Consider the following 27,626-nt stretch of genomic DNA (forward strand, 5'->3'; position numbering starts at 1 on the left):
TTTTTATTATTATTTTAAATTAGTCTAATTATATCCACCCTAAAGGATACTGTTGGTATTATTCTACCAGTGTAGCTATCTTTAAGTAAATCTGCTTTGTTTATAAAATGCACCTTGTCTAACGTTGACTAGAGTGGTTATTTGTATTAGAGCAAATGCTATTTGTTCCTCTCAAATATTTTGTTAAGCTGGCAACCCGAAGGCACCTATGCTAAATGACTCCTAGGCACCCAGTGGAAAAATACTTCATGCTTTGTCCAGGTGCTTGAGACTGAAGAATAGTTCTGTGCTTGTCTATTGATTAAGTTTTTTTTAATTAAAATCCAAAGGTCAGTCTTTCAAACATGGAAATATGTGAAACATATGAAACAATGGTGGTCTTACCTCAGTTCTATCAATGTTTCCTATATTCTGTTAATATGTTAGGCTGTGCATATATAGCCTATCAAAACGCTTGAGATGACCTAGTGATTTAAAGCAGGAAGGGAATTTTCAAAGACTTTCAACTTCCAAACATTTGCTTCATGTTTTTCAGAAGCAGAGTTCTGACAAGTGCATAGGAAAAGGTGTTATTCAGGACTGTTGTATTAATCGTACCAGTAACCATATTGTGTCTGGAAAGAGAGAAATTTCTTACTGAGCCACTGAAATTCAGTCTATCTGCAGGGCTTTATCAGAATCACTATTTTAAAAGTCACCACTGCCATCTCAGAGGGGGTAATTCAGATCATGAAGCACTGTTAACTTCTCTCCACAACAGACACCACTTTTAAAGGGAGCTGTCGGTGTTGTCAAACAGTAATAAGGGCTGGCCCAAGGATAAACGAGTAGATTTCTCAAAGACTAGACTAGGCTGTAGGTAGTTACAGAAGGTTCAGTAAAAATCACCACGTCAGAGACTAACAAACAGCGGAACATATATTCAGAGAGAGTTAAACATTGCCTTTATCTACCTACCCGCAAGGACTGGGAACACAATTTGGTTATCAAGCACTGTCTCTATTGCCAGTACTGTGCTAAAGAATTCATCTCACAGAATTGGGTTTTGTGTCATTGAAAGGGATTCCAAAAATTGGTGATAGGAAGAATCGGTTGCTGTAATCTATAGGAAGCATCTTTTAATTTCTGTAATTTATTTGTAGCTCATATGGGTGTGTTCGCTTTTTTTTTTTCCTGTATCAGTGTTTTCCATAAACTTTTTTCCCCTTCCTGTTTAGTGAGATAGGCTGTCTGTTCCACTGTGTTGCCTTTGCAGTTGTCCTTGCTTGAATTTATTTTGTTTGAGTATGACTGTACTCTCTTCAGACTATAATTAGGTTTTCAGCAGCTGTGCTGTTTAAGCTGCCTGGAATCATTTTCTTCCCTGTCTCCACTCATTCATTTCTATCCCATGTTACCTATTGTATTGTGCTAGCACAGTGTTTATATGGCCCCACAGTGAAGCAGACTAGGGCACTTGTCTCATAGAAGCCATTCTTCTTGTCCAGTGTATTTCATTCTCAGCTTAGTCTCTTGCTGTTGTGATTTATTTGAATGTACTAGTGATAGAATGAGGCAGCTCAGGAGGAAGAACGAGCGGGAGGTGCCAGTTAACCTACTGTATGAGATGAGTATTTTTTATTTTGAGGCTAATGCATGTATGCTTTATTAAACATAAAGCATAAGCATACTTTGATTGTGCAGTTGTTTCAAAACAAAAATAACAGTCCAATACCACTCTGATGTATTTCTTCTTCCATATACTGTTGACCCCTTGTTTTGTCATCCCATCATGTATAGCTTTGTGGGTACTTGCGGGGAGATCGTGAAGGTGGCAGATCAAGTTAGTGGTCTCAAGTCATTTTGAAACGATGGAAAGATTCCAAGTGTCAGAAGAATACATTTATTGTAGGAATTAATTCCTGGGTGAGAAATCTGTTTCTGGGAAAAAAAAAAAAAAAAGTAATTTCTGCGTTTGCATTCAGAACCCTTTCTGGTATTGAGCTTTTCAGAATGCTGAACTTGTGACTGGATAAAGATTGTTCAGGGAGAAGAGGAGGGGGAAAAAACCTCCTGGAGCCTCACAAAATGGTAGAAACCCTTTAACTTAAGATCTCATCTCTCTTAGTACTTTGCATGAAGGAAAGGTTCATTTCCTTTGCTTCCATCTCCAGACATCAAACCTAATTCAGAAATAAACAACAAAAAACACCAAAAAACTTTGGGGTGCTTAAGCTGCTGTAATCTACTTCCATATCAAGTGTATTTGCTATGTTAGGTAGATTCTCACCAGCTTTTTGAAGAGGTCTCTGTGTGAATTTGTCTAACCATGATGCTTGAAGGATAGGAGTAGGTAAAGGTTATGTATGAAAACGAGAATGAAATTTCTGTATAATGTCTTAAGTGGATTGTTCTCCTTCTCCTTCAGATGAATTTCTCTTCTGGGTGTCAGCTAAGTGAATCCAAAAGTAATGTAAATTGCACTCGTGTAGGAAAAAGCTGGTGGTTGAGGCTCTGGAATTTAATTGTCTGCTGGGCACTTACAGATACTAGATGCGGTGTGCTTGCAGACCCTTAAAATTGTTTCTAGTTTCCTTACCATCAGGAATGCAGTAGTTAACATGTCTGCACCTGGTCAAAGGAATATGTGTTGTGTGGCTAAAGTTAATAACATGCATTATTCAGTGGAATGCATTAATACTCAAGAGACATACTTCTAAGAATTTATAATCACAGCTTGGTCTGGGAAGGTAAGCATTAACAGTAACAAAACAGCTTATCAAAACATGTCTGCTCTGTCAGATCTGTCAGTTTTAAGTCTGAAGGCAGAACTGTCTGAAATGAGAATTTTGTAAAGCTCTGGTGTTGCTTTTGTGGAGGAAAGTCAAGCTTTACAACTGCATAAGAAGTTCTTTGAAGGCATCTTCACGTGCAGGACTATTAAATCTCATTAGCGGGGTGAAAGACCTCCTCAACTGAGAAACAGCAGGTTGATTTCTGTCATTTTTTGTTAGTCTCCACAGAAACAGTGACTAAACAAGTTGGTAAACATAACTACTAAGAGATCGGGGAGAGAGAGGATGGACAGTATTTTTCCTTGATGTGCGTTATAGACTTCTGACTTTTATACAATATAAGCAGAGGCTGTTATTTCACACTTTATTTTGGTATGCATATGTGATCAGAGCAGAGGAGGAGAAAGTTTAGTGAAGTAGAAGCAAATGTGCTTATAAAAGATGTGCTTTTTTTTTTTTTTAAAGTGTCACCTGCCTAAAAACACATAATCATTTCTATTACCAGGCAAAGAGACAGTAACACAATTTTCTGGGAGCAATAATTTAAAAGAGTAGTGGTCTGTAGAAGTTAACTAGCTGAAGCTATGTCACCAGGCTATGTCAAATGGATTTTAAATAGAAGTCTGTTCCTCCTCTTTCTCTCTCCAAAGTTATGATTTGTTATCCATTAGGTAAAGGATATTCTCTCATTCCTCAGAATTTATTATTGAATGAGGTTAAGGTGCTAGAATACCTGTTAGCAAATTTTTGCAATTTCCTGATCTTCAAATTGATATTTTAAGGCAGGGCAAGGACAATAATACCTAATTATTTAGCAAAGGCAACTTCATCCTCTCTTGAGCTCTGTTTTATAGTGTATAGGAGTGCACTGTGGATATCTCAAATACTTAAATCCAAAGATTTACTATGCTTTTGTGTTCATGTCAATTTCCAATGTTTGGTTTCTGTAAGTTTATTTTCTTGGCAGAAAATTGATAAGTAACAGAAAATACTCTTTGTGCTTTAATAGTGGTGTTTAGGTATTTATATAATCAAGTAATCATACAGAACTCGTATAAACTGTTAAGTGCAGGTGTTTCTTGCCTCTAGGGTCACAGGATCACTGCAGTCTTGAGCAGTATTTTATCAGGTTGCAAAGAAACATATAGTATGAGCTTCATAGGTGTTTACTGTTTTGCAGCGGACACAGTTATCTTTGACTAAAACAACGTTGGTGATGAGAACAGAAACCTTATATGAACTGTTGCTTATACCTTTAAATGTTTTTAAAAAGAAACATGTCCTTTGACCAGATGAAAACTGTAAAACTTAAGCAACCTTTTGGCTATTCAAACTATTTTTGCATTTACCTTTCCTGAGTACTGCATTTTGGTTGTGATTGTGTTAGTACTATGACAATTTCTTAAATGTCAGTATATTTTGGTAGAGACAAATGGGGTTATGAATTGAACTTCAGATGGCTGTGTTTACCACCTGGTTTAGCATGATGCTCCTGTACCAAATTCTTCCTTCCAAGGTTTCTCTCAACAAAATTTCTGCTCTTACCAGGGCACCCTCCCTCTTAGGAGCTGTACAGGTTTGTGTGGCAGAAAGGAAAAGGGGTTCTACAGCTGTTTTGTTTTGTTTTGTTTTTAGTCGCATGAAAAAGCAGACTTGTGGTACATCTCATACTCAAAATATTCTGCGTATTTACAAGCTCAAGCACACATTAATGGGTACAACCTCTTACCTCAAAGCAAAAATTTGAGTTCCCTTTCTCATACTTGAGGGCACTTCATTCACAGAAATTGCATGATTTATGGTTATCAAGAACTTCTGCAAAACAATGTTTCTATTTGATGTCTCACTTGGCCTCAAGAGTCTCCTGTAGTGGTCTGCATCAAGGAGATCTACACTGTGGCTTATCTGCTTGACTTGCTAGTAAAAGATTTGTGCTCACAGATTATTGGCTTAAAAATGTAGGCGTACAGCAAAATCTGAAATGGGAGTTCATAGGCAACCTCATGTTTTTCATTCTCTGTCCTCTTTGAAATAGAGGCCAGTGCTCGCTGATGGTCTAGTAGCTGCAATTAGAGCTTGTGTGTGTCACACTGCTTCTTAGATGTATGCTGAAGATCACTTAGAAAGATGTGTCCAGTGTGTAAACTTGATCTTTCCCTTTTCCATTTCCCAGCCAGTTAGGTCCTCATTCACTTTGTCAAAGGACTCATTCCCTCTACTCTCTGGAGGGAGAAGAAATAAGTGGTTATAATTTCTTCTTTCCTTTTGACTGCCATTGGCATTTGTGACAGATGCTGTTGGAGATGCACTCATAGAGGAGTTCTGTGTGCAGCATCTCTTCACAACATTCTTGAGCTTAGGCTGTCAAAAGTTGGTGCCTGCAGTATAATACAGGAACATTTACATGTCCAAATTCTGCTCAGTGTCACTTCACTGTTCTTACATTAAGCAGCCACAGAGGAGTAGGATAGGGTTTGTTCTGCATAGGGTTGTTCCGGTCTAGTAAGTCTGTCATACGAATCATAGTGGTAGCAGACCCTCTCATTCCAAACTACACAAGTGTACAATCACAGCAGACCTAATTCCCTCCACTATAAATAGGAGAGGAGGGACTGTGAAGTATGAAACGTTTTTGAAGAGTGTAGCCACCAAGAGTTTGTGTTGTCCTAGCTTTTTGACCCCTTAGCCTTAACTTGTTTTTACTGATAGTTTTTATTTATCCTATAGTTAGGGAGATACACTTCTTCTCTGGCTGATGAAAGATGATGAAAGTTTCAGCTGCACTGTATGTTGGGCAGGATGTCGTGCCGTCTAATGTGTTGGTCTCACTGTATCTGAAAGAGTTCAGAAAAGACCCTTGTTCCTGAGTTCTCATTTCCTGTAGGGTCTGTTCTATTTTTTTTTTTCCTTCAAGAAGGAAATACTGCACTGGATTTACTATATCCATGCAGTAACTTGTCTACCTGTCTCAATTGCTGAAGATGCATGAAGTTTCTGCCAAGCTCTACCTTTTACTTGGAGTTTTAGGTTTTTAGCACAGCCTGCATCTGATGAATTTGCTCTTTGATTCAGGGGAAATGTTAGTCCTTTCCTTTAGACACTGGTTTTCTTGGTAACTAATTTTTGCAAGACACTGAAATCCAGGAGCTCATTTTAAGTTATTTTCTGTTTTAGAATTTCCTTAGTTTCTACTCAAGATTGTTATGAAACTTAGCAGCTATATGCTGCTATGGGACCAATAAATTACATGTTAGTATTCTTCCCTGATCCTTTTGCCATGGATTTTAGGGCATTACATGTGAATAGTTCCATCAGTAACCTTGCACAGATTCAGCTGTACTATATACTCATGTAGCCATCATGGAAGCTTTTGGAGAGGGAACATTTTTTGGTATGATAGTTTTCCAGTAACATGTCGGGAAGGTTCTTGGAGACTTCCTCTATGTGACACGATCCTGGAGCTTCTCAGAGGAACACGTATAGAGATGAGCATGCTGAGATTTTTGTCCCAACACTGTATTCATTTACCATGTCCTTGCTTTCTGTCTTGAAGCTCTTGGAGATTTGAGATTGAGAAATGCACTTCACACTTCCTAGCTCAACAGGAGACTTATGGGAAGTACAAGGTACTAAGAATCATCTAGGGTTGTATACAAGATTTTAAAAAATAAAGAAACAAAACACAAGCTAGGGCTGACTGCTCATAGAATGTGTATTAATGTGAAAAACTGATCTTGAGGAACTTTTTTAATGACAAGTAACTCCTGCTCTCTTAAGTAATTTGAAATTCTGCGCTTCATTTAGGAACGTTTATATTAACAGGATGAAAGTCTCAGAATTCTGTACAAATGGCTACTTGAGGATTGTTGTACTACGTACCTCTTCAGCTAAACACAGAAATAAAAACAATAAAATGAAACCATTATCTTTGTCTTTGGAAACTGCTCAAAATTTTTCATTCTTGGGGAAAAAAGTTTTAATTACTTGAGTTGAAATCAGTGTTCAGGGTCTTGCGATTTTAGACAGTTTTCAGGCTTTTTGTGAGTTTTATTAAATGTTTGAAAACGGGTATGGTGAAAGACAGTTATTTCATTTTGAAAACCTTGATATGCATTAGATACTGTTTAACGGTATTTTATGTTTATGTAGGTTCCTCTAAAGAAGGAGGAGCTGGAGCTGTTGATGAAGATGATTTTATTAAGGCATTTACAGATGTTCCTACTGTACAGGTAAGATGTTGTATATACTAGCTTTTGTTTTCAGAAATGTGCTATTTACAACACTGTCTTCTTAAGCTTATATTTTTTTTTTATATATAATTTTGTAGTCTTTTAACTGAGTGTCATTACTTTTCCTTCTTTCTGAAAATTTAGTCTCCACGGAAAGCTTCATTTTTTACCAGTTGTTAGTTACAAAAACCCACCTTTTTAAATTGTCCTACTAATTATAATTACATTGTGTTTCAGGTAGAATCCGTTATTACTTTGCTTAATCTTTTCCAAGGAGCTACTGAAAATAATTGCATGTTTCAGTTTTGATAAGAAAAAGATTTCCATAGGTGTTGGAAAACTTAGGACTGCAATTTCATGGGATAAGCAACTAACAATAATACAGGCAAATGATTTAAAAAACAAGAATTATATTTTAAAAATCTGTCTGAATTGTAATGATGCATGTCTGGCATACATGCCCCCATCTCTAGCAGCACTTCAAAATAAAAATCTAGTGACTTATTTGAATGCTAATGAACTTGTTGGACGCAGAGTTCTGAGTTGAAAGATCAGATTTTAACTTCTTTTACTTAAGTGTGGGAATTGCTTATACTTGGTACTTTCACACAAGGTCGGGTCACCTAACATGTTTGTATCTTCAATTTTGAATAAGTTTTCTTTGAGGGACTGAGGAGTGGAAGATGACCAAAAACTCAGGCACAGTTTCTGAACACCAGAAGGATTTTGAATTTCTCGATAGGTAGTTTTGTTCTATTTTTATTTTCCAAGACAATGGTGTACTATTGGTTGGATCTCCTTTTGTAGGTAGAATTACTCCGCTTTTATGAAGGAACACTTTATCTCCATGGTTCCTGTCATATCGAGCTTTTGTCTTACACTGTAATACCTTTGTATTTCTTCTTAACAGTTCAGAGAAGCAAAGAATTCTTTGGAGGGCAAAACCATGGAACTTCTAATATTGTTTATCCTGATTATGTTGAACAGAATAATTTTCAACAGCACTGAAAATGTTCTGCCTCTAAATTGTTACTTTAATGTTTGAGGTCCCAAGCAGAGTTCTCTAACTACTTAAATTGGTTAATAACACTAGGTAATAAAAAGTGGTATGACTATATGTCATTGACCAGTAGGTGTGATTTTTCTGTCTGACTCTACTGGATGACCCACTTGTCCTTACTGATGTCACCTGAATTGAGGTGGGGAGTCACAGGAGATGTTTCATTGACCCTAAAATAAACTATTGGGTTCACATATGAGAATGTCAGGCCAGGGGAAAAAAAATTTTTTTGTATCCTTAAGAATAATGACTTCCTGCTGTCCCAACTTCAGGTTTCTCATTGTGGACAATCTCATTTTTCTTTAAAAAAATAAAAATAAAAATCCCACATTCTGAGACTGTGTTGATTACTATGGAAGAGAGAATTTTCTGTACTAGAACTTATGAAGAAAGAATGTTCATGACCTGCATTTTGCCAGGTTAATCTAAAAGTGGAGGAAACTTGTCAGACAAAATGGGGAAAGGGAGTTAATTGTTTGTGTGTTACAGGGCCTGTTCCTGTGTCTGCCTGTCTTTTCATTACATTTGTGTGGGTTTTAGTGGTGGTTTCAGTGATGGTAAGGGAGGGAACTATATTGTGGAAATGGGTCTAATTTTGAATCAAGTTTGTGCTTCTGGACTAATCAAATAAATTAAGATTATTTACTGTATATGTTTGACTTGATCTTAAAAGGCTCCACTGGTGGATCTGCTTCAATAGTAACCTGTTTCAATGACTGCTTATCACTAATCCTCTAGTAATGTCACATCATATACTTCTATCTATGGGAATTTGTAGTTCCCATATTGAAAATAGTTTGTTTATATAGTTACTGCTCTAATTCGTGTTTGAGCTTTTAAGTTTTCAGTCTTGGATGTTGCATTTGCTGTTACCGATATATGTGCATGTTGCCCTCTGATGGATAACTCACAGTTATGAAGATAGCTTATTTTGAGATATAGTATGGTGGCTTTTTGCTAACAAGTGTCCTTTGCTTGCTGTACTGTGATGACAGGATTGTACCTACATATTTAGATTACAAACATAATAATTTTACACCTCTTTTTTCACTTGTGTTTAAATTGAAGAAGAAAATTCAGTGGTCAGGTTATTAGGAATAACTCCCATTATTAGATAGATTTCTTTTCAAAACAAATTTAATTGTTTGTATTTATGTCTGACTTAGAAACTTACAAACAAAAAATGTATTATCATTGCCTGAACACCAAACTTCATGTTGTAAACTTCTAAAAGCATAATTAATCAAGGGCAGAGAAAAAAAGAAATTATTAAATTATTACTTTTTGCTCCTCTGAAACTAATGTAGGTACGGAGAAACTTAGTACTTTGAGATTTTCGGTGGAAAAGTTTTAATTTCATGTCAATCAAAATTATGCCACTTATTAAATTCCTCATTAAAATGTCAATATGAATAGCAGAAATTACATATATCCAATTCTGTTTGTGCTGGGTAATTAAAGGAAAAAATAAGTTGTTTGCCTAGGCATGCATGTGGCGCCAACTTAAAGCTATTGTGTATGTTGCTTCTGTGTTTGGCTATTGCTCTAGCACATTGTAATCCTGTGGCAGTAACTACAGCTCATGGACTCAGGTAATGTATCAGCTGAGAACAGAAATTAGCCTATTTTTGAAAGCCTACTCAGTAAGGCAACATACAAAAGGTATCTGTAGCTTGACCAGAACCTCAGGCTAAGCTTGGCGTGTGCACTAAACAGATCGAGTTGGCTGCTGCCAAAATGCACGACTATGTTTCCCTTGAGTTGCATTTCACTTCTTTGTGGTAAGTTGACATGGGCTGCTGCCCCATGAGGGTACAGAGGAATTCACAGAGGAGTTCTTGCCTTTCTTCTTTGTAGGGTTAGCTTTCTTTATGTTAAAGCCCTGAATTGGGAAGAACAGGGCAAGGTGGATGATGGTAAAGGGGGAAACCTGAGAAGGTTGAATTATTGCAGGTTCTGATGGCATTATGGTCACCATAAATATAAAATTGCATCTTTACTTGACCAGTGACCACTTTTAAAAGTATAATAAGGATTTCCTTTTGATGACATGCAATTTCATCAAATTAAATTTTCATTGAGACACATAGAGTATTTATTCCTAACAATATGGTTGGTACCTGTGCTACTAGTGAATGTGTTTTCTAATAAGTATTATACACTACCAGTATATACACGTGTATATCAAATGGTGATACAGAACTCAAGTTCAGTCTTTATGAGTAGTGGAGTAGGAAGTCTGTTATGCTTGAATCCACTCTCTTCATTAAATTCTTTACCCTTTTAAAAAAGTTCTGCATCAGATAGCTGTTGACTTTTAGCGATGAAGAAAGATGTAATCATGAGGAATAGCATTTGTTTTTATGGTTGCATTCATGTCTCCTGTGTAGATAGAATTGATAAATTGTTTTCACATGTGTGGACCTTGGAGAAAAAAAGGCTTACGCAGCTGTGTGGTAATTGAAATGTTATTTCTGTTGTTAAAGCATATCAGAAGCTGGTGTAGGTGTGCTAACTCATCCATTTATGAAGTGATTCCTACTCTGTTTATCAGACAAACTGAATATGCAGATGGTCTAGAGTATGGATGTCTTCCATGAAATAGAGGCCTCCATAACTGTGTTCTGTTACTAAAGCATTAGATCAAAAGTAGAAATCAGTGGAGAGTCCAAGTCCTGTATCTACTGCAAGAATTTGTTCAGTATACTCAAGAAATTGGAAAGCTAGTTTGTATTTTAAACAACTCTTGTAGTAATTTCAATGTGCATAGGGAAATAAAATATTTTATGGAAAATATGGGTTCAGCTTAACTGTAGAACAGGATAGAGACACATTCCTAAATCTTTCTCCAGTAAGATGAAAGGTGCAGGTATATACACAGAACACAGTGTTCAAGAGACCAGCATCAAGGCTCATCATCAAACCAAGGTCTTCATAACCATTGGTCCTTGCCTCCCCCAGCACGCTCTGTGCTGTAGAACATAGAAAAACTACATCTTGGACTTGAATAGGTAATGAGTGACTATCAGGTACTACTGTTTAGGTGCTATGTAAATTGTCATATTGGCTTCCAGCTTACGCTTGATAAGGGCATGAGTCTCCTTGAAGCCATGTATTATATCTGCCAGCCCTGTCTGGATGCCTCAGATGGCACCAGCTGCCTGTGTGTGGGCAACTGAATGTAGCCCAGTATGTGTATGTAAAGAATCATAGAATTGTTTGGGTTGGAAAAGAGCTCTTAAGATCATCTAATCCATTTTTTAACCTAGTACTAAAGTCCACCACTACACCATGCTAAGTTCTACATCTAAGCGTTTCTTGAAGGGCTTCAGGGATGGTGACTCAACCACTTCCCTGGGCAGCCTGTTCCAATGCTGCACAACCCTTTCAGTAAAGAAATGTCTCCTAATATCCAACCTAAACCTCTGGTGGCACAACTTGATAATTTAGGATCCCACGGATTAGTAATCTCTAGTTGAAAATATGTTGCTGAAAAAAATCAGTTTTCTGGTTAGTAGTCTGTTCCATATCCTTTTCATATCATTTTTTCTCAAGCTGGGGGGAGAAGGAAAAAAAATCACATTTTGCATATTCAGTGGAAGCAGAATAGAATGTTCCGTGCCTTATGTCTATGAAAATCAAAGGGAAGTCAGTTTACTTATGTGAAAATGTATTAACATTTTTTTTCTTGTTTAGAAATTCACTGTTGCACTTGCAGTTATCAATAAATTAATTAATTCACTTATTGCCAAATAGTGACTGATGTATGATTAGGTTGTCAGGCTTCAATTTTGCTGGAATTAGTATGCAGAGAATAGAGGAGTCTGGAGGCTGCTCTTTATATTTACTTGCTGATTCTGTGAGTTAATAAGTGATAGGCTTGGAACAGTAATATATATAGAAGCTATCGAAGCTTTTAATTTATTTTTTCAGACATATTTTATTTTAGTGTTGACTAACAGCCCAGTTAGTTCCTTGTAGTATTACAACTCTTAATGAGGAAGAGAGTCCCTTGCCCCAAGAGAGTTTCATTGGGTTATAGTCAGTTGGTTGAGTAATGAGTACCCATTATAATAGTGGGTATGAAAATGAAATTGTATTGCAATAACATTGCAACAGAGTGTTTTTTAGATTACAATTCAATATGAGTGGAAATTTTAGACAAACAAACATGAACATAATGAAATTCTAGTTATGATTAGGTTGTCACAGAGATGGAAGGTGAAGTCTTGAGGAAAATGTTCATTCTTCAGCTTTTCTGTTAATGAATGAATATTCACTGCTGAGTGAATTTAGATTTGCCTTAAAACACTCTCTACCTTTTGCGTAGTTCTCTGGAGCTAGATAAGAGGGGCAAGATTTTCACAATTATAATTGAATTTTTAGTCTTCTCAAGCTAGCTTCCTTCATCAGGTTAACCAAAATATTAATACAAGTTTTCTATGCTTTTAATGTTTCAGATCTATTCTAGTCGAGAACTTGAAGAAACGTTGAACAAAATCAGGGAAATCCTCTCAGATGACAAACATGATTGGGATCAACGAACTAATGCGGTAAACGTTTTATCTGATTTCAGTTGTGGGGTGAATGTATTTCATAAAACACAGATGACTGGATATTTTAAAAAATGTTGTTCTTAGTGATTACAATCCTGATAATCAAAGCCACTTTAATTTTAGATTTCAAAACCTTCAGATGCCACGTATCAGATCATTTCAGAGTAAGATTATGCAGGGATTTTAAGAGGCTGAAATGTATTTGCTTGACTTTGAAGTGAAAGCTTTTCCAAAAGCTATCATGTATGGGTGGTTGTTCTTTGTTTTTGGTTTTGGTTTTTTTTGGCATTTCTGCAAAGTTGCATATTCTGCACGTAAACTGCTAGCATTTATAATTCTTATGTATGGCTATAAGTTTGATTTAAGGAATTAAAATGTTTCCTTTTGTGTGTGGCATATATATATCTTTAGATCTATTTTATGGTATCTTAGTAAGCGTTTAGAAAGGGGTACATGAACAGAATTATGTGTTTGTATATTTGTAGACTGGGATCTGTGACTTCAGGTCTAGAATTTCAGTAGTAGATTTTTCTTCTTAACAGTTTCAAATTATTACCTTATACTTCAAAAGGGTTTGCTTGAAGTTCAGTATTGCTGATAGAAGTAATGTTCCTCTTCTATGGAATTACACTTTTATGGAAACAGTTGCACTCTTAATACATTTAGCATGGTTGTCTCAAGACTTCTCTTATTCATGTCTCTAGTTTCAAAATGTTTATGTACAGTTTTGCAGTAAATTAATACTTTTTTATCTTTAGAAATACATATTAGTAGTGTGCAAAACTAAATGCTTTAAATTTTTTAGCTCAAGAAAGTTCGGTCGTTGCTTGTTGCTGGAGCTGCACAGTATGATGGATTTTTCCAGCACTTACGGTTGTTGGATGGTGCGTTCAAGCTGTCAGCCAAGGATCTTAGATCCCAGGTGGTTAGAGAAGCATGCATTACTGTAGCGTAAGTATAGTTTACCTGTGTTTGTGTACATTGCTAGACTTCAGTGTGAAATTGACTGTCATAAGCTGCTTTACCAGTGTTGCAGGAAAGATTGTCTTTTTGGACTACTGTACACTATTACTGACAGAGTCGAGTCAAGATCTGAAGCTGTAGAGAAAATACCAAAGAAACATTTCAAAGGAATTTGTTCTTTTAGTTGATAAATATAGTTGATAATCCTCTAAAAGATCCTATGTGAAGAACAAGTTAACATCACTAGGCTAAGTACAAACTACTGTAAGTACTACTGTAATATTGGGAACTAATATTAGAAGTACTTAAGTTTGGGTGATTGGCACAGGACTTCACTGTGACTATTTATAATAATAAAGAGAGCTCTGGTTTTTACAGCCCTTCCACTTGACTTGAATTGCTGGAAACGCAATGTAAAAAGGAAAAAATCAAGTGAAAGTTTAAACAAAAATTCTATAGTCTGATGAGCTGATATCTTTAATTTCCATGGCAATCTTAAAAGCCTTGGCTAACAGAAATAAGACCTCCACCCTTGCTATCTTGCGGGATAAATTCAAGGGGGTTGAAGGGGAAGCCTTTTTTTTTTTTTTTTCATCAGAGTATTTTTTCCCATTCCTGTCTCCTCCCCCTTCTGTAAAGGCATTAATGTAGCCAGTAATATTTAGTGGCTATGTGAGACAGGTATGGCCCAGAATTCGCCCTTGCTCTTCTAGCTTTCAACTGAATGGATCATGGAGGCCTGTTGGAACATAAAGCAGTCCTTGACAGGGAAATTCAGGGTTTGAGAAAATAATCCAAATGCTTCCTAAGATGAAGTCAGTAGTAGCGTAAGTATACTGTGCAAATGTCCTCATCCAGGCCTAAGAACTTGGAATGTTTCATGATACCTAAAACATAGATGTATTTGATGTAATTTTCAGCAGACTGTATTTTTTTTTAATATACGTAGTCTCTTTGCATGGCAGAAGTGTTTAATTGAAATCATAACTTTGAATAAACGAGGGAGTTAGTTTTTATGGATGGCTAATCACAATAAACTCAGTAGTTTTGCCAGCATTGTAATTGAGAATATTAGCTTTTCAAGTCGTGGTATTGACTTTTCATTATGAAATAAAGTTATATAGTTAAACCTTCTAATACGTCTGCTAAGCAACAGAAATGTTCTGCAAATCATAAAATCCTAGGATGGTTTGAGTTGGAAGGGACCTTAAAGACCATGTAATTCCAAGCCCCTGCCATGGGCAAGGACACCTCTCACCAGACCAGGTTGCCCAAAGCCCCATCCAGCCTGGCCTTGAACACCTCCAGGGATGGGGCATCCATATCTTCTCCAGGCAACCTGTGCCAGTGCCTCACCACCCTCGCAGTGAGGAATTTCTTCCTTGTATCTAATCTAAATCTACCCCCTTTTAGTTTAAAGCCATTGCTCCTTGCCCTATCACTACACTCCCTGACAAATAGTCCCTCCCCTGCTGTCCTGTAGCCCCCTTTAGGTACTGGCTGTTATGAGGTCTCCCTGGAGCCTTCTCTTCTCCAGGCTGAACAACCCTAATTGCCTCAGCCTGTCTTCATAGGAGAGGTGCTCCAGCCCCTTGATCAACTTCATGGCCCTCGCCTGGACTTGTTCTAATGCTTCCATGTCCTTCTGGTGCTGGAGGCCCCAGAGCTGAACACAGTGCTCCAAGGAACTATGAAATCCTACTTTTCCAATAAAGCAAGGACTTGGAAATATTGAAATTAAGAAATGCTGTTGTTTGTAGGGAGTGGTTTAAAATAACAAAGTTTATTGTACATTTAAAAAAAAAATTAAAAGTACTGATTTTTATTAACTGGGTTTCTTTCTTTCCTACATAGCCATCTTTCAACTGTTTTGGGAAACAAGTTTGATCATGGCGCTGAAGCTATTGTGCCTACTCTTTTTAATCTGGTTCCCAACAGTGCCAAAGTGATGGCAACGTCGGGGTGTGCAGCCATTAGGTTCATTATTCGGGTAAGTGTTACTAGTTCATTTTTTGTGCTAGAAATGTTGACGTACCTGCTCTTAGCAGAGATATGACCAGTTTGGAAATACTAGGATTATAAAATAAACATTTTTGACTTTTAAAGAATGATTAAACAATGAAGAAATATTTTTATATGGTTGGACAATATTATTTATCACTGGCACCAATAATCAGCAATGTTATCACGGTAAAGGTAGTAGTAGTATACGTTTTGAAAGCAAGTCTGTTTTCATGATTCTTATAACATGTTAATTGAATACTTTTTAAAAAAGGCTACCTTGAAAGTTAGCTGACTTTTTGCTAAAGACAAAGTATCAGTCAACAAGCTAGTAACAAATTCTTGAAAATATTACTTTCACCAAAAAGTATGAATTCTAAAAAAAAAAAAAGCAATAAAAATAAACATAAAATTAATAAAAATAATATATAAATAATATATACATGATATATAATTCCAATTTAGAGGACAAGGAAGGAAAAATTCAAGAGTGTTGAAGAGGAAGGCCAAACTTTGTGGAAGAAAAGCCCAACAGAGATTTTTAATCCTTTGGTTTAAGAACTTTGTAAGCTATTGACTCCTTAAAGTTGTGACATATGGAGAGTACTCTATGCTAGCTCTGTTTCTTATTGTCTATTCCTTAAGCACCTGCTACCAACCTGTGTCTGAACCAAGATACTTAACTAGACTTCTGGAACTTCTGCTGCCTTACTTATATTTCACATAGGAGTGACAGGTTGCATGTAGTTTCTACATTAAAAGCTAGATTGTTCTCTAGTTTCTTAATGTTTGGCACTTAGTTGTGTTCACTAGGATCTCATCCACAGTCGTAGTTTTTGAAATGGTTAGAAATTATTTCTAAATTTCTAATTGTTGAATCTGTTTTAACCACTCACATTCTGTTGCCATCCGCTTTATGTTTTAGAATCTGTGTTTATCGTGAAGTCTAACCGTGCCTCTAAAAATGTGCTCTGAGACTTTCTGCATTACCTCTGCATGAGGGCTTGGGCTAAGAAGTGTTGGTATTCTTCCCCCCACCCCTAGCCAGTCTTTTAATGCACTGTGAGATGACTAATGGCACAGAGTTGAGAGAGGAGGAAGGAATACACCCTTACATAGTATGATTAAAGTTGTGAGAGAATATTGTTTGTAGTCATATTAGACGAACTCAGAGATGTAGGAAAATAACCCTGTCTTGTTGCTTACAGGAGCAAAATCAAAGACTAGAAAGCAACATGAAATAAAAAAAAACAAAACACCAAATTATATTAAATTAGATTTATTTGTTTAGTTCAGTTGAAGATGAGCATACACATCAGCTATAGCTGCCCTGATTTTGTTAAAACTTTTGTTATTTTTAGCTGTAATTTAACATAGTAGATAAGAGGCATAGAGTTCATGCTGTGCATTCAAATTCCCAACAAGTAAATGGTATATGCAGTGTATTCTGACTGTCATACAATTCAGGCTTCAGTGGAAAAAGCAAAATGAATCAGTCTGGCAAAACACAGTCCCACTCTCCATCGATTTCTTTCCTTTGGATTAAATGAGAGTTGTTGAAGGAAAGTGTATGATCAGTTGCATATTTAGATCCCAAGCCATTACAGCTTTTGGAGCCTGAGCTGTGCCTAAAAACTCGAGCCATAAATGACTTAGAGCCAGTTTGTATTTTGGTGCTTTAATATAGAGTTGCTGTGAGAGCAAGTCCACCATAAAAAGAGGGTGGTTGTATTATATTCAGCATTTTACCAGTTATTTTGAAGAGCTCTGTCTCATCTTTGCCCCTTTATTGGACTTCACGTTTCATCTCCATATAGTTCTTATGCTGTAGTCTTATTTCTTTTTAGACTTTTTTTTCAAATTACTGATTTACCTTGTGTACATTAAAAAAAAAAAAAAAGAAAAAAAAATGTCATGATGAGATTGCATGGTGTTGGAAAATGTTTTCCAGTGGGAGGTGAGATTTAGGTTGGGCAATTGAGCTGCCAGGTGGGTTGTGAGGGTTGTGAGGATGTATCAGTGCAGCTTCAAAGGGGTATTGTAGGAAATGTGCAGTCTTAAAAACAAGCTTGAGCCTTTGAGTCCTTTGCCAAATATTTTCCAGAAAGTACACTGTTGATATGGATTTGGAACATACGAGTTTCTTCATACATTAAACCATTTTGTTGTTTCCCTGCAACATTGCTTATTGTTCCCTGTCTAGCAGTCACATGCCATTTAAATTTGAAAGCTATGCAAAAAAAAAAAAACAAAAACACAAACAACCCCCCAAAAAACTGTTTACAAATGTATCAGTAGGAACAAATGCAACTGCTAGGCTTTACTGGGTTTTTGGACTCACTCCCTGCTAATTCTCAAGTTGGCAGTACTGGGAGAACTGATAATTCTGTCTGCTTTCTTGGTTTGTTTGTTTATATCCTGTAACGAGGAGAAAGACTGGTATATGCGGTGCATGGAATTGTTCTGAACTATAGTTTTTAAGCATTTTTTACAATTACAATTTCACACTATAATGGAGGCTGTTATACAAGTACCTGATGTATTTAATCAAGGAAAGAATAAAGAAATTAACAGAAAACGGATTTGTTGAATCATGTTGCTCTTACTTGGGTTTAAAAAGGTAATACTTTACATCTAAAATTAGTTAAGATTAGCTGAAGGAAGCCTGCTTTAATTCTGGGTGGAAGTATTGAATCCGAATTTAATGTAGTTTATTTTACCCACTTTAAATGTTCAAGGGTTTTCCCATGAGGATGTTAGATGTTTCTGTATGGATTATATATGTAAGTTTGCTTGGATTACATGTCATGTGTTATTTTAATGACATATTTTGCATTAAAAGGAATTCAGTGTTTTTAGCACTAACCATATTGATCCTTAAAAGAATGCCCATAGCTTCAGGTTGATAATTGGCTTTTTGCTCCACAACTCGGATTTTAAGACTATGTCTATCATTCGTTTATTTGTTTTTCCTGAGGGAAAGCTAAAATAAGGACAGTTTAGAACTCCTCTGAGGAGATGGTTACATTTGAGCCTTCAGATATGATTTCTGACAGCTAAATATTGCATATTGTGTTGTGGTTATTGATGGTATTGGAATTGCTTTTTGCTTGATCTTTGGGGGGGGGAGGGAGGGGGGAGAGTTGATTCATATAGTAGCACCAGTCTCGTATTTAATAGTGTTCTACATGTAGCTTCAGTATTTTAAAGTGAACAATTGCTATTTTTATTACGTTTCTAATTCTGTTCAATTACTACAACACATTCAGGAATGCTTTTGTCATTAACTGCTCCGTCATGCTTTTTTTCAGCATACCCATGTGCCCCGACTCATACCTTTAATAACAAGCAACTGTACCTCAAAATCAGTTGCAGTTAGAAGGTCAGTATATTACAATATTCTCAAATAGCAAATTATTCAAGCTGTTGCTTTTTAAATATGATGATTGTATGTTGAAAATAGAAAGCTTTGAAGATTGATCGCCATCAGTCCTGAATACAAGAAACCATTATCTAATAAACGAAAAAAATGAATTTCATCAAAGTTAACTCAGGCATCGTTAAGGAATGGTACTTTCTGACATATTCAGGGACATACACTGTATCCTTCTGCAGAATTAATTCTAATTTAAAGTTTTCATAACACTTTTAAAAAGTACCTACTAATTTAAAACCATAAAGGTGGGAGGGGAGAGGTTGAATCTGTGGTGCTTAGGCTAATAAGACATCAAAACAGGTTTGAGAGGCATTGTGAGAGCATGAAACAGGTGTGCATGTCCTTGCAAAGAACCAGCCTGAGCCTGTTAACTGCATTTTGAGGCACTAAGCCTGACAGGCCTACTGTAGACGCACTGCAGCATACTACTGCATGTGGTGTTTGCCAGCATGTTGCTCTCTTGATTCCAGGAGGACCTGATAAATTCTGTGCAATGTGGTGTGAATCATTGGAGCTAGGCTATGGCTGGCTGATATCGTGCCCAAATTAATAAGTCTACCATGCTGTGGGGCGAGGTTTGAGACACTGGCTGTTAGGTTAGATAGCAAGTGATGGATCTATCTGGTAGTATATTTAACTGCTGAGGTGCATCTTTAGCATGTTGTTTTTCCAAGAAAATGGTACTTAAAGATTTTTATTGGCTCTTGAGGAAATAAATTGGATTTTGACAGAGTGTCACTTTCTGCACAGAATCTCACAAAAGCAGTTAATGCTGTTTCTGGACCCACATTAGCCATGAAAGCTGTGTAGCTGTGTATGTGCCAGAAATTGCCTGAGCGTCTAAACTGTTTACTCTGTGTAAGCTGCCTTTGCCCACAAAGCAAGTATTGTATCAGCCCAGATTATTGACATGTTTTAACTTCTGGTTTGACTGCAAAATAATTCCTATTGCTTCCACTTAATGTAGCTTTCTGAGGAGCACTAGGTGGTTTTAGGTCCTGCAGTGCACAATCCGGTGATCATCAATAAAGGGCCAAAATTGCATCATGTACCGACTTCGTTCCTTTATAAAGAAAAACTAAATCAGTTACAGTAATGAGAAGACTTCGTAAGCCTTTCAGGGCTTTTTGCCATGTCTTACAGGTGCCCAAAAGATTTGGACAGAACGAAAATGAAATCTTCTTCTCCAGAACAGGTTAAAGTTGCAACATAACCAGAGAAAATAAGTTCCCAGCAATAGAGTGCACTACCTTTTGGAAGTCTCAGTTAACTGCACCTTCTTAATGTGTGTCAGTTTGATTTATTCACCAGGATGTCGCTTCAAATGTATTTTAAAGTATGCCATTTGCTAATGGATATCTGCTAAGTTGTCAAAAATTCTAAATTAATAATAAATGCAGTTACATAACTTAGTGTGTACAGTGTCAGCAAACATTTAGGAGTGCTTTCTGTATGCATGTCCCTGTGTTAATGGTGTCATGTTTACCTTCATGCTACACACTCAGTAATGATACGTGAAGGGGTGGGAATGGTGTTTGGGACAGAAGTACAATGATGTATAAACATTAAGGTATAACTTAGTAGCTGAATTCTTAAAGTACTCATTTTTATATTTAGATTTTGTATTTTGAACAGTTTTTTAAACTTCTGCCTCTTACTTTAGGGCTAATAAAACTAACAGCATATGTGTAATAGCATTACTTGAACAACAGATGGCTAATTGAACCACATGTATTTTTGAAGTTTAGGGTTAGTTAGCTTGCATGTTTTCTTTGTATACCAATTACTTTAACTTTCCAGTAAGCAGACCAATGTCCCGATGTAACAGATCCACACATTTTTATGTATTTGTTTCCCTCAGGGGGAAAGAATAAAGCTACTGGTTATTCTACAAGCACATTGGAGGAAAGGAGTATTAATTACAACTTCTTATTCTGTCTTATTAGGCGTTCCTTTGAATTCTTAGACCTGTTGTTACAAGAGTGGCAAACACATTCATTGGAAAGGTATGGGCTAATATCCTTTTTTCCCCAATAATAAACTGCTAACAAATTTTAAAACAGGGGGTCTTTTAATGGAATCCTTGAATTGGATTATGTTGTTTAATGTTGGCCAGCTTTTGTAGTCTATACAACCTTTCTAGGACAGTTGGTTACATGGCTTATTCAGGTGTCAGGGACGAAAGCTCTGTGCTCCCACTTGTTTTCGTGCTGCCTTCTCTCCTTATCCTCCTTATTTCCCCTTTCCTCCTATACCCTGTGAGTAATGCATAAAATGTTTTTCTAAGAGTTTCACTTCTGTCATGTATCCTAGGTAGTGAAGTTGCTTGGGTAAGCATCTCTTTTCTCCTGGAAGGGGGGAATTTGTTTGTCTGCCATAGAAAGGTCAAGTGGGATTAGTCTGCAGGACTTTTTCCGGTAACAATGATTAAGAGCATACTGTAGCTCCTCCATATAGATAGGAGCATGCATCAGTAGTGCAGTGTGTGTACTGTAAATATGGAGTAAGAACCAGAGGAGGCTCTGAAGAGCTCATCCAGTTCCAGGGTTACCTTTTGTTCTGGTGAAGTCACTTGATTTATTTCAGTGTGTGTCTATGTATACATTGAAAAAAAAAAGTTTTTAGTTAAAATCTGTTCATCACTACAATTTTTGTTTGCTTTGACTGGGGTGTTTTGGTGTTCTTAGAGCATGTGCTGATGTTAGAAGTCCTATGCAAAAAGCTTTCAGAGATGGATTTCCAGAAAGCAAACTTAATCTTTTTTTTCCCCCCCTTTCTCTTGCTATTGATGTATTAGGGGAAATATTTTTTCCATTTAAGTAAAGCTGCTGTCTTTTAAAAGGATATTTTTTTGAGAATTTTGAAATGCTATAGGTGCATATGTGTCTGAAAAACAGATTATAATTCTTTTCAGTGTAAGGTGGAAGCGATTAGTCTTGGTGTTTCCTCTTCTTCCCTGTTCCCATTGATTATTGTGGGTATCACCATCATTTTAATTATGGTTTTGATTAAAAATTTAAGATGGTTGTCATACTGATTTTTTTCCTTTTTCTTGATGACCAAAAAGTATTTAGATTCTTTACAACACCTGCAGCATAGTGTAGCAGTTTAACACCTTTAATTAAATGTTTAAAGAAAAAAAAAGTGGTACCTTGACATTACTAGTACTGCTTTAACAAGGTGATATCGTGATGGCTTAAAAGAATTTAAGGGAAATGGGGAACTATTGTCTAACTAAAAAAATAATTGGGACTTTGTCCAAATGAGTCAGTCAGCTTTGAGACTTTATGACCATATCTTCATTTCTGTAAACGTATGTGTAAGATAACTGAGTGGCTTAAATTGATTTGCCACAAAGTCAAGTTCATGTTTCATATTGATGCATGATTTCCAGTGAAACTCTGTGGTGTCTAACCATGCAACCTTGTGCAAGTTCTTGTTTTTTTTTCCCTTTCCTGGGATACTTGTAATGTCTTGTAAAGAGAAGTGTATTATCACTAATTCACACGTGAAGACATGAAGTGATTTGAAGCCATCACAGTCTGTGGCAGAGCTGGGAATGGAACTGAGCTATCTTATAACTGTATGATACCGTATGGATCCTAGATTGTTCTTACCTAATGTTGCAATTATACTCTATAGGCAGTATACAGACTTTTTTTTTTTTAATTTATCACTACTAGGACCATGTTTTGAGTAAATAGTCATTCTGGAAGCATTGTTACATTTTATATTGTATTGTTGTATTGCTTCTTTTAGTGCCTGGTTGATCCAAATAAATGCACTATTAATATGTGTTTACATGTATTCAGAATTTCAAAGGACAAGCTTAAGAGGCATTTTAACTTTTTATTTGTTGAAGAAAATGAAAAGTATGCCTTGGTCTGTTTAGTTAAAAATTATTTTAATTTTTTATTTTAAAATTATTTTTTAACTTCTGACTGCCATGATCATAGGTTTTTACTTTTTTAGAAGACATAGATTCTACCTTCCGATGAGGAAATAGCTAGAAGCTTACTTAAGCCTCTACAGAAGGTGCATGTCATTGGTGTACTTCGTACCTTAGAACTACTCTCTCAGCTATTTACTTTAAGAAATACTAAATAAACTCTTCTATTTCGAATTGAATTTGTAGAAGCAAAACAGTACAAAGAATGTGTGTCTTCTAGGCATGCTGCAGTCTTAGTTGAAACGATCAAGAAGGGCATTCACGATGCTGATGCAGAAGCAAGAGTGGAGGCAAGAAAGTAAGTTTCGACTACTTTTTGTTCTGAAAATTTGGCAGTGTTACATGATGGATAGAAGAGTCTAATATAGTATGTATTAGCCATAGTTGGCTGATCAACTCTGAAGAAGAGGGCACAAGTTAGGTTGAAGAATGACATTTCTGTTCTTGGAGTCTTGAATTAATACCCATTCTCTGTCACAAAAAACAAATGTTCTAAAAGTTGAGGAAATTATTACCCTCTTAGAGCATTTGAGGATTCTCCTGAAACAGGAGTGATAAAAGTTGATATTGCTGTATAATCATTCATTTTTTCTGTGAGTGAACTCATCAGAAAACTGCAGTGCTTTGACTATTGAGTGGACTAGAGAATAATTTCTCTTGCTTACCATTGGAATCAGTAAGTGAACCTGAGAGTTTCAGAGGATAGAGAGCGTGTTAGTTTGAAAAGATTAATTCAGTCAATTTTTCATGCTTTTTTATGATTTGGTGAGCAAAGTTGTATGTATTACATACTTCCGATCTGAGTTCCTTTCCCAAAAGACTTGTCATCTTTTACTTCCTGACTATATTTTGAAGAAAATAGAGCAATTATATTTGGTTATTCTCTTATTTTGCAGGGCTTACCTGGGTCTTAGGAATCACTTTCCTAGTGAAGCTGAGACTCTGTACAACTCTCTTGAACCACCTTATCAAAGAAGCCTCCAGACCTACTTGAAGAATTCTGGCAGTATAGCATCTCTCCCTCAGTCAGACAGGTCATCCTCCAGCTCACAGGAGAGCCTCAAGTAAGAGTCACATAACTATTTCTGAATCTAAACAAATAAAAACTTTCTCAAAGGAAAAAAAAAGTTTATTCAAAGACCAATTGCTCTTATTTAAATTAATCTATATTGCCTATCTGAAAATCAGAGTATTGTTAATTTACTAATAATGAAACATTAAAAACTAAGTTACAGAGAAATTGGAATCTTAATACTCTTAAATTCTCAGGTAAGTGTTACTTCCTGTATTGCAGGATATACAAGTTGCCAATTGTTTGAACATAAACAATACATAAAGGAAGGGGTAACATGAAAACAAATAGAAAATAAGATATTGGAAATACATTTTAATTGAGTTTTCAGTAATTTTGCATTAAGATGCATGTTATTTTCCCCATTTAACACAGTTAAATTTCTAGCTTCTAATATAGTTACTGAGTTCTCCCCCCATTTGCTAACTTATGGGTGTGGTTTTGCTAAAAGTCTGATCCTTCATGATTTTTGAACCTGTGTACTTAGAAATTCTCTTGATCATGGATTGACAATAATTTTAAATTGAATTATGGGATGAGGAAATTTGGTGACTTCTTACAAAACCAGTTCTACCTATATGAAACTGATTTAATGAAATGTCAGTCACAGTAGATTGTGTAAGTGCTGAAATTGTAACAATTGTCTGTGTCTTCTGTTTGGAGCTCGTTGTACGGATGTATGCAGGATTTACTTGCAGCAAAGTATCTCCAAAACAGCAGTTACTAATGTCAGGAAAGCACTGGATTGGATTGTTTATAGTAAGCTGCAAAAACTTGATATTCCATGAAGAGTTACCAAACAATTCTGACACAGCAGTTACTAATGTCAGGAAAGCACTGGATTGGATTGTTTATAGTAAGCTGCAAAAACTTGATATTCCATGAAGAGTTACCAAACAATTCTGACACAGCAGTTACTAATGTCAGGAAAGCACTGGATTGGATTGTTTATAGTAAGCTGCAAAAACTTGATATTCCATGAAGAGTTACCAAACAATTCTGACATCCATATTACCTTTGAGCACCTGAGCTAGTAACTCAGGTAAATATACAGTGTTATGCAACACCCAACACCACCCCTAATATTAAATTTAGAAAGGCTTTTTTTTCCCACTTCTTTTCTCTCCTGACTTAAAACTGAGACTCTAGACTGCATGGCTGTAGTTTGACTATTGGTGAAATGACTACAGACCTTCCCAGGGAGATATTTAGATGGCTATAGATAAATCAACAAATAAAGTATCATGCCACTCACTGTTTTGCTCATCTACCTGCTACTTTGTTCTGTTAGACGTATTCTTTTCTCTGTTCCTGCTTGCTGCATTTCAGCATTTTGAACCAGGCAACTGGAAGGGCTCACAGTCGTGATGGTTTTACTTGGGTGGGCGGCTGAGCTCCACCACAACCGCTCTCTCACTCCTCCTCCTCAAAGAGGAACAGGGAGAAAATACGATGAAAAGGGCTCAAGGGTTGAGATAAGGATGAGGAGATCACACAGTAATTATCGTGACGGGCAAAACAGACTCAGCATAGGGAGATAGTAAGATTTATTGCTTATTATTAACAAACTAGAGAAGCGAGAAACAAAGGAAAGAAACCAAAAGCACCTCCCCCCCCCCCCCCATCCACCCTCTTCCACCTCCTCCCCCTGAGTGGCGCGGGGGAATGGGAGTTATGGTCAGTCTATAGTGCTTCTTCGCTGCCACTCCTTCTCGTTCACACTTGCCCCCTGTGCTGTGGGGTCCCTCCCATGGGATGCAGTCCTTGCTGAACTGATCCGGTGTGGGCTGCCCACAGGCAGCAGCTCTTCAAGAACTGCTCCAGATATGGGTCCATACCACACGGTCCATCCCTCAGGAGCGAACTGCTCCACCCTGGATCCCCCACAGGCAGCAGCTCCTGCCAGGTCACCAGCTCCTGCGTGGTCTCCTCTCCACGGGCTACAGGTCCAGCCCAGAATCTGCTCTGGCAGGGGTCTTCCACAGGCCGCAGCCTCCGTTGGTGCAGGTCCACCTGCTCCACCGTGGTCTCCTCCATGGGTTGCAGCATGGAACCCTGCTCCACCGTGGTACTCCACGGGCTGCAGGGGGACATCCTGCTTCACCATGGTCCTCACCACAGGCCGCAGGGGACTTCTGCTCCGGCGCCTGGAGCACCTCTCCCCCTCCTTCTTCACTGACCTTGGTGCCTGCAAGGCTGTTCCTCACTCCTCTCACTCTCCTAGCTGCTATGTGACGCAGCGGTTTTTTTTCCTTGTCTTAAATATGCTCCCACAGAGGCGCAAAACAACATCACTTATTGGCTCGGCTCTGGTCAGCAGTGGGTCCCTTACCTAACATGGGGCAGCTTCTACATCCTTCTCACAGAAGCCACCCCTATGGCCCCCAGCTACCAAAACCTTGCCATGTAAACCCACTACGACAGTTTAGCTTAAGTAGACTGAACGATTATGCTTTTCCAACTACCAGCTTTTCCAGTAAAAGTTAAAGGGAAAATGGAGAAAAACATAGAGGAAGAGACATGCTTTTTTTTTTTTTTCCCTTTTATGAACTGTGGGAACCTCTAGCAGTCAAACAAGGAGAATTCAATCTAGCTGCTTTGTGGTTCCAGCATATTTCTTCTTAATTTGTAACTGAATTCTCAGTTATGGGACTGGAGAAGGCTTTACAAATGATTTACCTCTTTCCGCTGTTACTGCAGACACAACATAATTTCTTTCGTAAATCAATCTTTCTGTTTAGCTCCCAATATTTTTGTATGACAGATGATTTAGAAGATCAAGCCTGTGGTTAAAACGATGTAGTGGTTACCTTAAATGTTTCTGTGACTGGAACTCTGTATTAGCAAAGTATGCTTATTATTTATCAAAGGATGAATGTTTTATGATGAAGATGTAAGTCTATAAAATGTAGAAGATGATCTAATAAGATGATTGTGTTTTCCTTAGCAGTCTGTATGTAATGTTTCTCCAAACTATTCAGAAAAAGTAGAAGACAAGAGGAAAAAAAAAACACAACAGAACACATTGTGTTTTCCCTCTCAGTTCACTGTGTTTTGTTGCTTTTTGGATCTGATACACCAGACACATTTTTAAAAGCCCTTACTAACTGGGTTTATTGAATTTTTTTTCTTCCAGTCGTCCTCTATCTTCTAAATGGTCTGCAGCCAGCCCAGTAAGCCTTGCAGGCAGAGGTAAACCTATGCTATATAAGCATGCAACACTTGTTCTTTAAAATTCTTTGAATTAAAAGTTTAAAATGCAACTTAAATTTTTAAAAATGTATTTTATGGTTTTTATGCTCAGATTTTATGTATTTTTCAGTTGCTGAAAGCAAGAAACATAATTTGCTATGTATTGGAACCATTCACCAGTAATCTTTTAGAGTTTTGTCATGGAGCAGTCATTCTCAAAGAAACAAAGCATTATTCTATTGTCCATTTGTTATAATTAGGCTTATCGCAATTGGAATTAAAGGACTCCTTATATCTTCATTTATTCCCAAGTAGCTGCTGCTCTTTATGGAGAAGAGATTTTAAAAAAATAAAAAAATAAAAACCACCAAATAAAAAACATAGATGGAAACAG

At 36.9% G+C, this 27,626-nt stretch overlaps 1 protein-coding gene across 39 annotated transcripts in view; it reads left to right on the top strand.

Moving 5' to 3' along the window:
- Positions 1-27,626, top strand: part of CLASP2 (cytoplasmic linker associated protein 2) — a 141,807-nt gene that overhangs the window by 59,690 nt on the left and 54,491 nt on the right. For all 39 annotated transcript variants that reach the window (XM_083826476.1, XM_083826484.1, XM_083826486.1 and 36 more), the window contains 9 exons: positions 6,924-7,003; positions 12,524-12,616; positions 13,425-13,570; positions 15,437-15,572; positions 18,895-18,965; positions 20,966-21,025; positions 23,189-23,266; positions 23,865-24,032; positions 27,177-27,232. In XM_083826476.1, coding sequence (XP_083682602.1) covers positions 6,924-7,003; positions 12,524-12,616; positions 13,425-13,570; positions 15,437-15,572; positions 18,895-18,965; positions 20,966-21,025; positions 23,189-23,266; positions 23,865-24,032; positions 27,177-27,232 — 888 coding nt within the window. The remainder of the gene's footprint in view (positions 1-6,923; positions 7,004-12,523; positions 12,617-13,424; positions 13,571-15,436; positions 15,573-18,894; positions 18,966-20,965; positions 21,026-23,188; positions 23,267-23,864; positions 24,033-27,176; positions 27,233-27,626) is intronic.

This window comes from Anser anser (assembly GCF_964211835.1).
Source record: "Anser anser genome assembly, chromosome: 2".
Classification (NCBI taxonomy): domain Eukaryota; kingdom Metazoa; phylum Chordata; class Aves; order Anseriformes; family Anatidae; genus Anser; species Anser anser.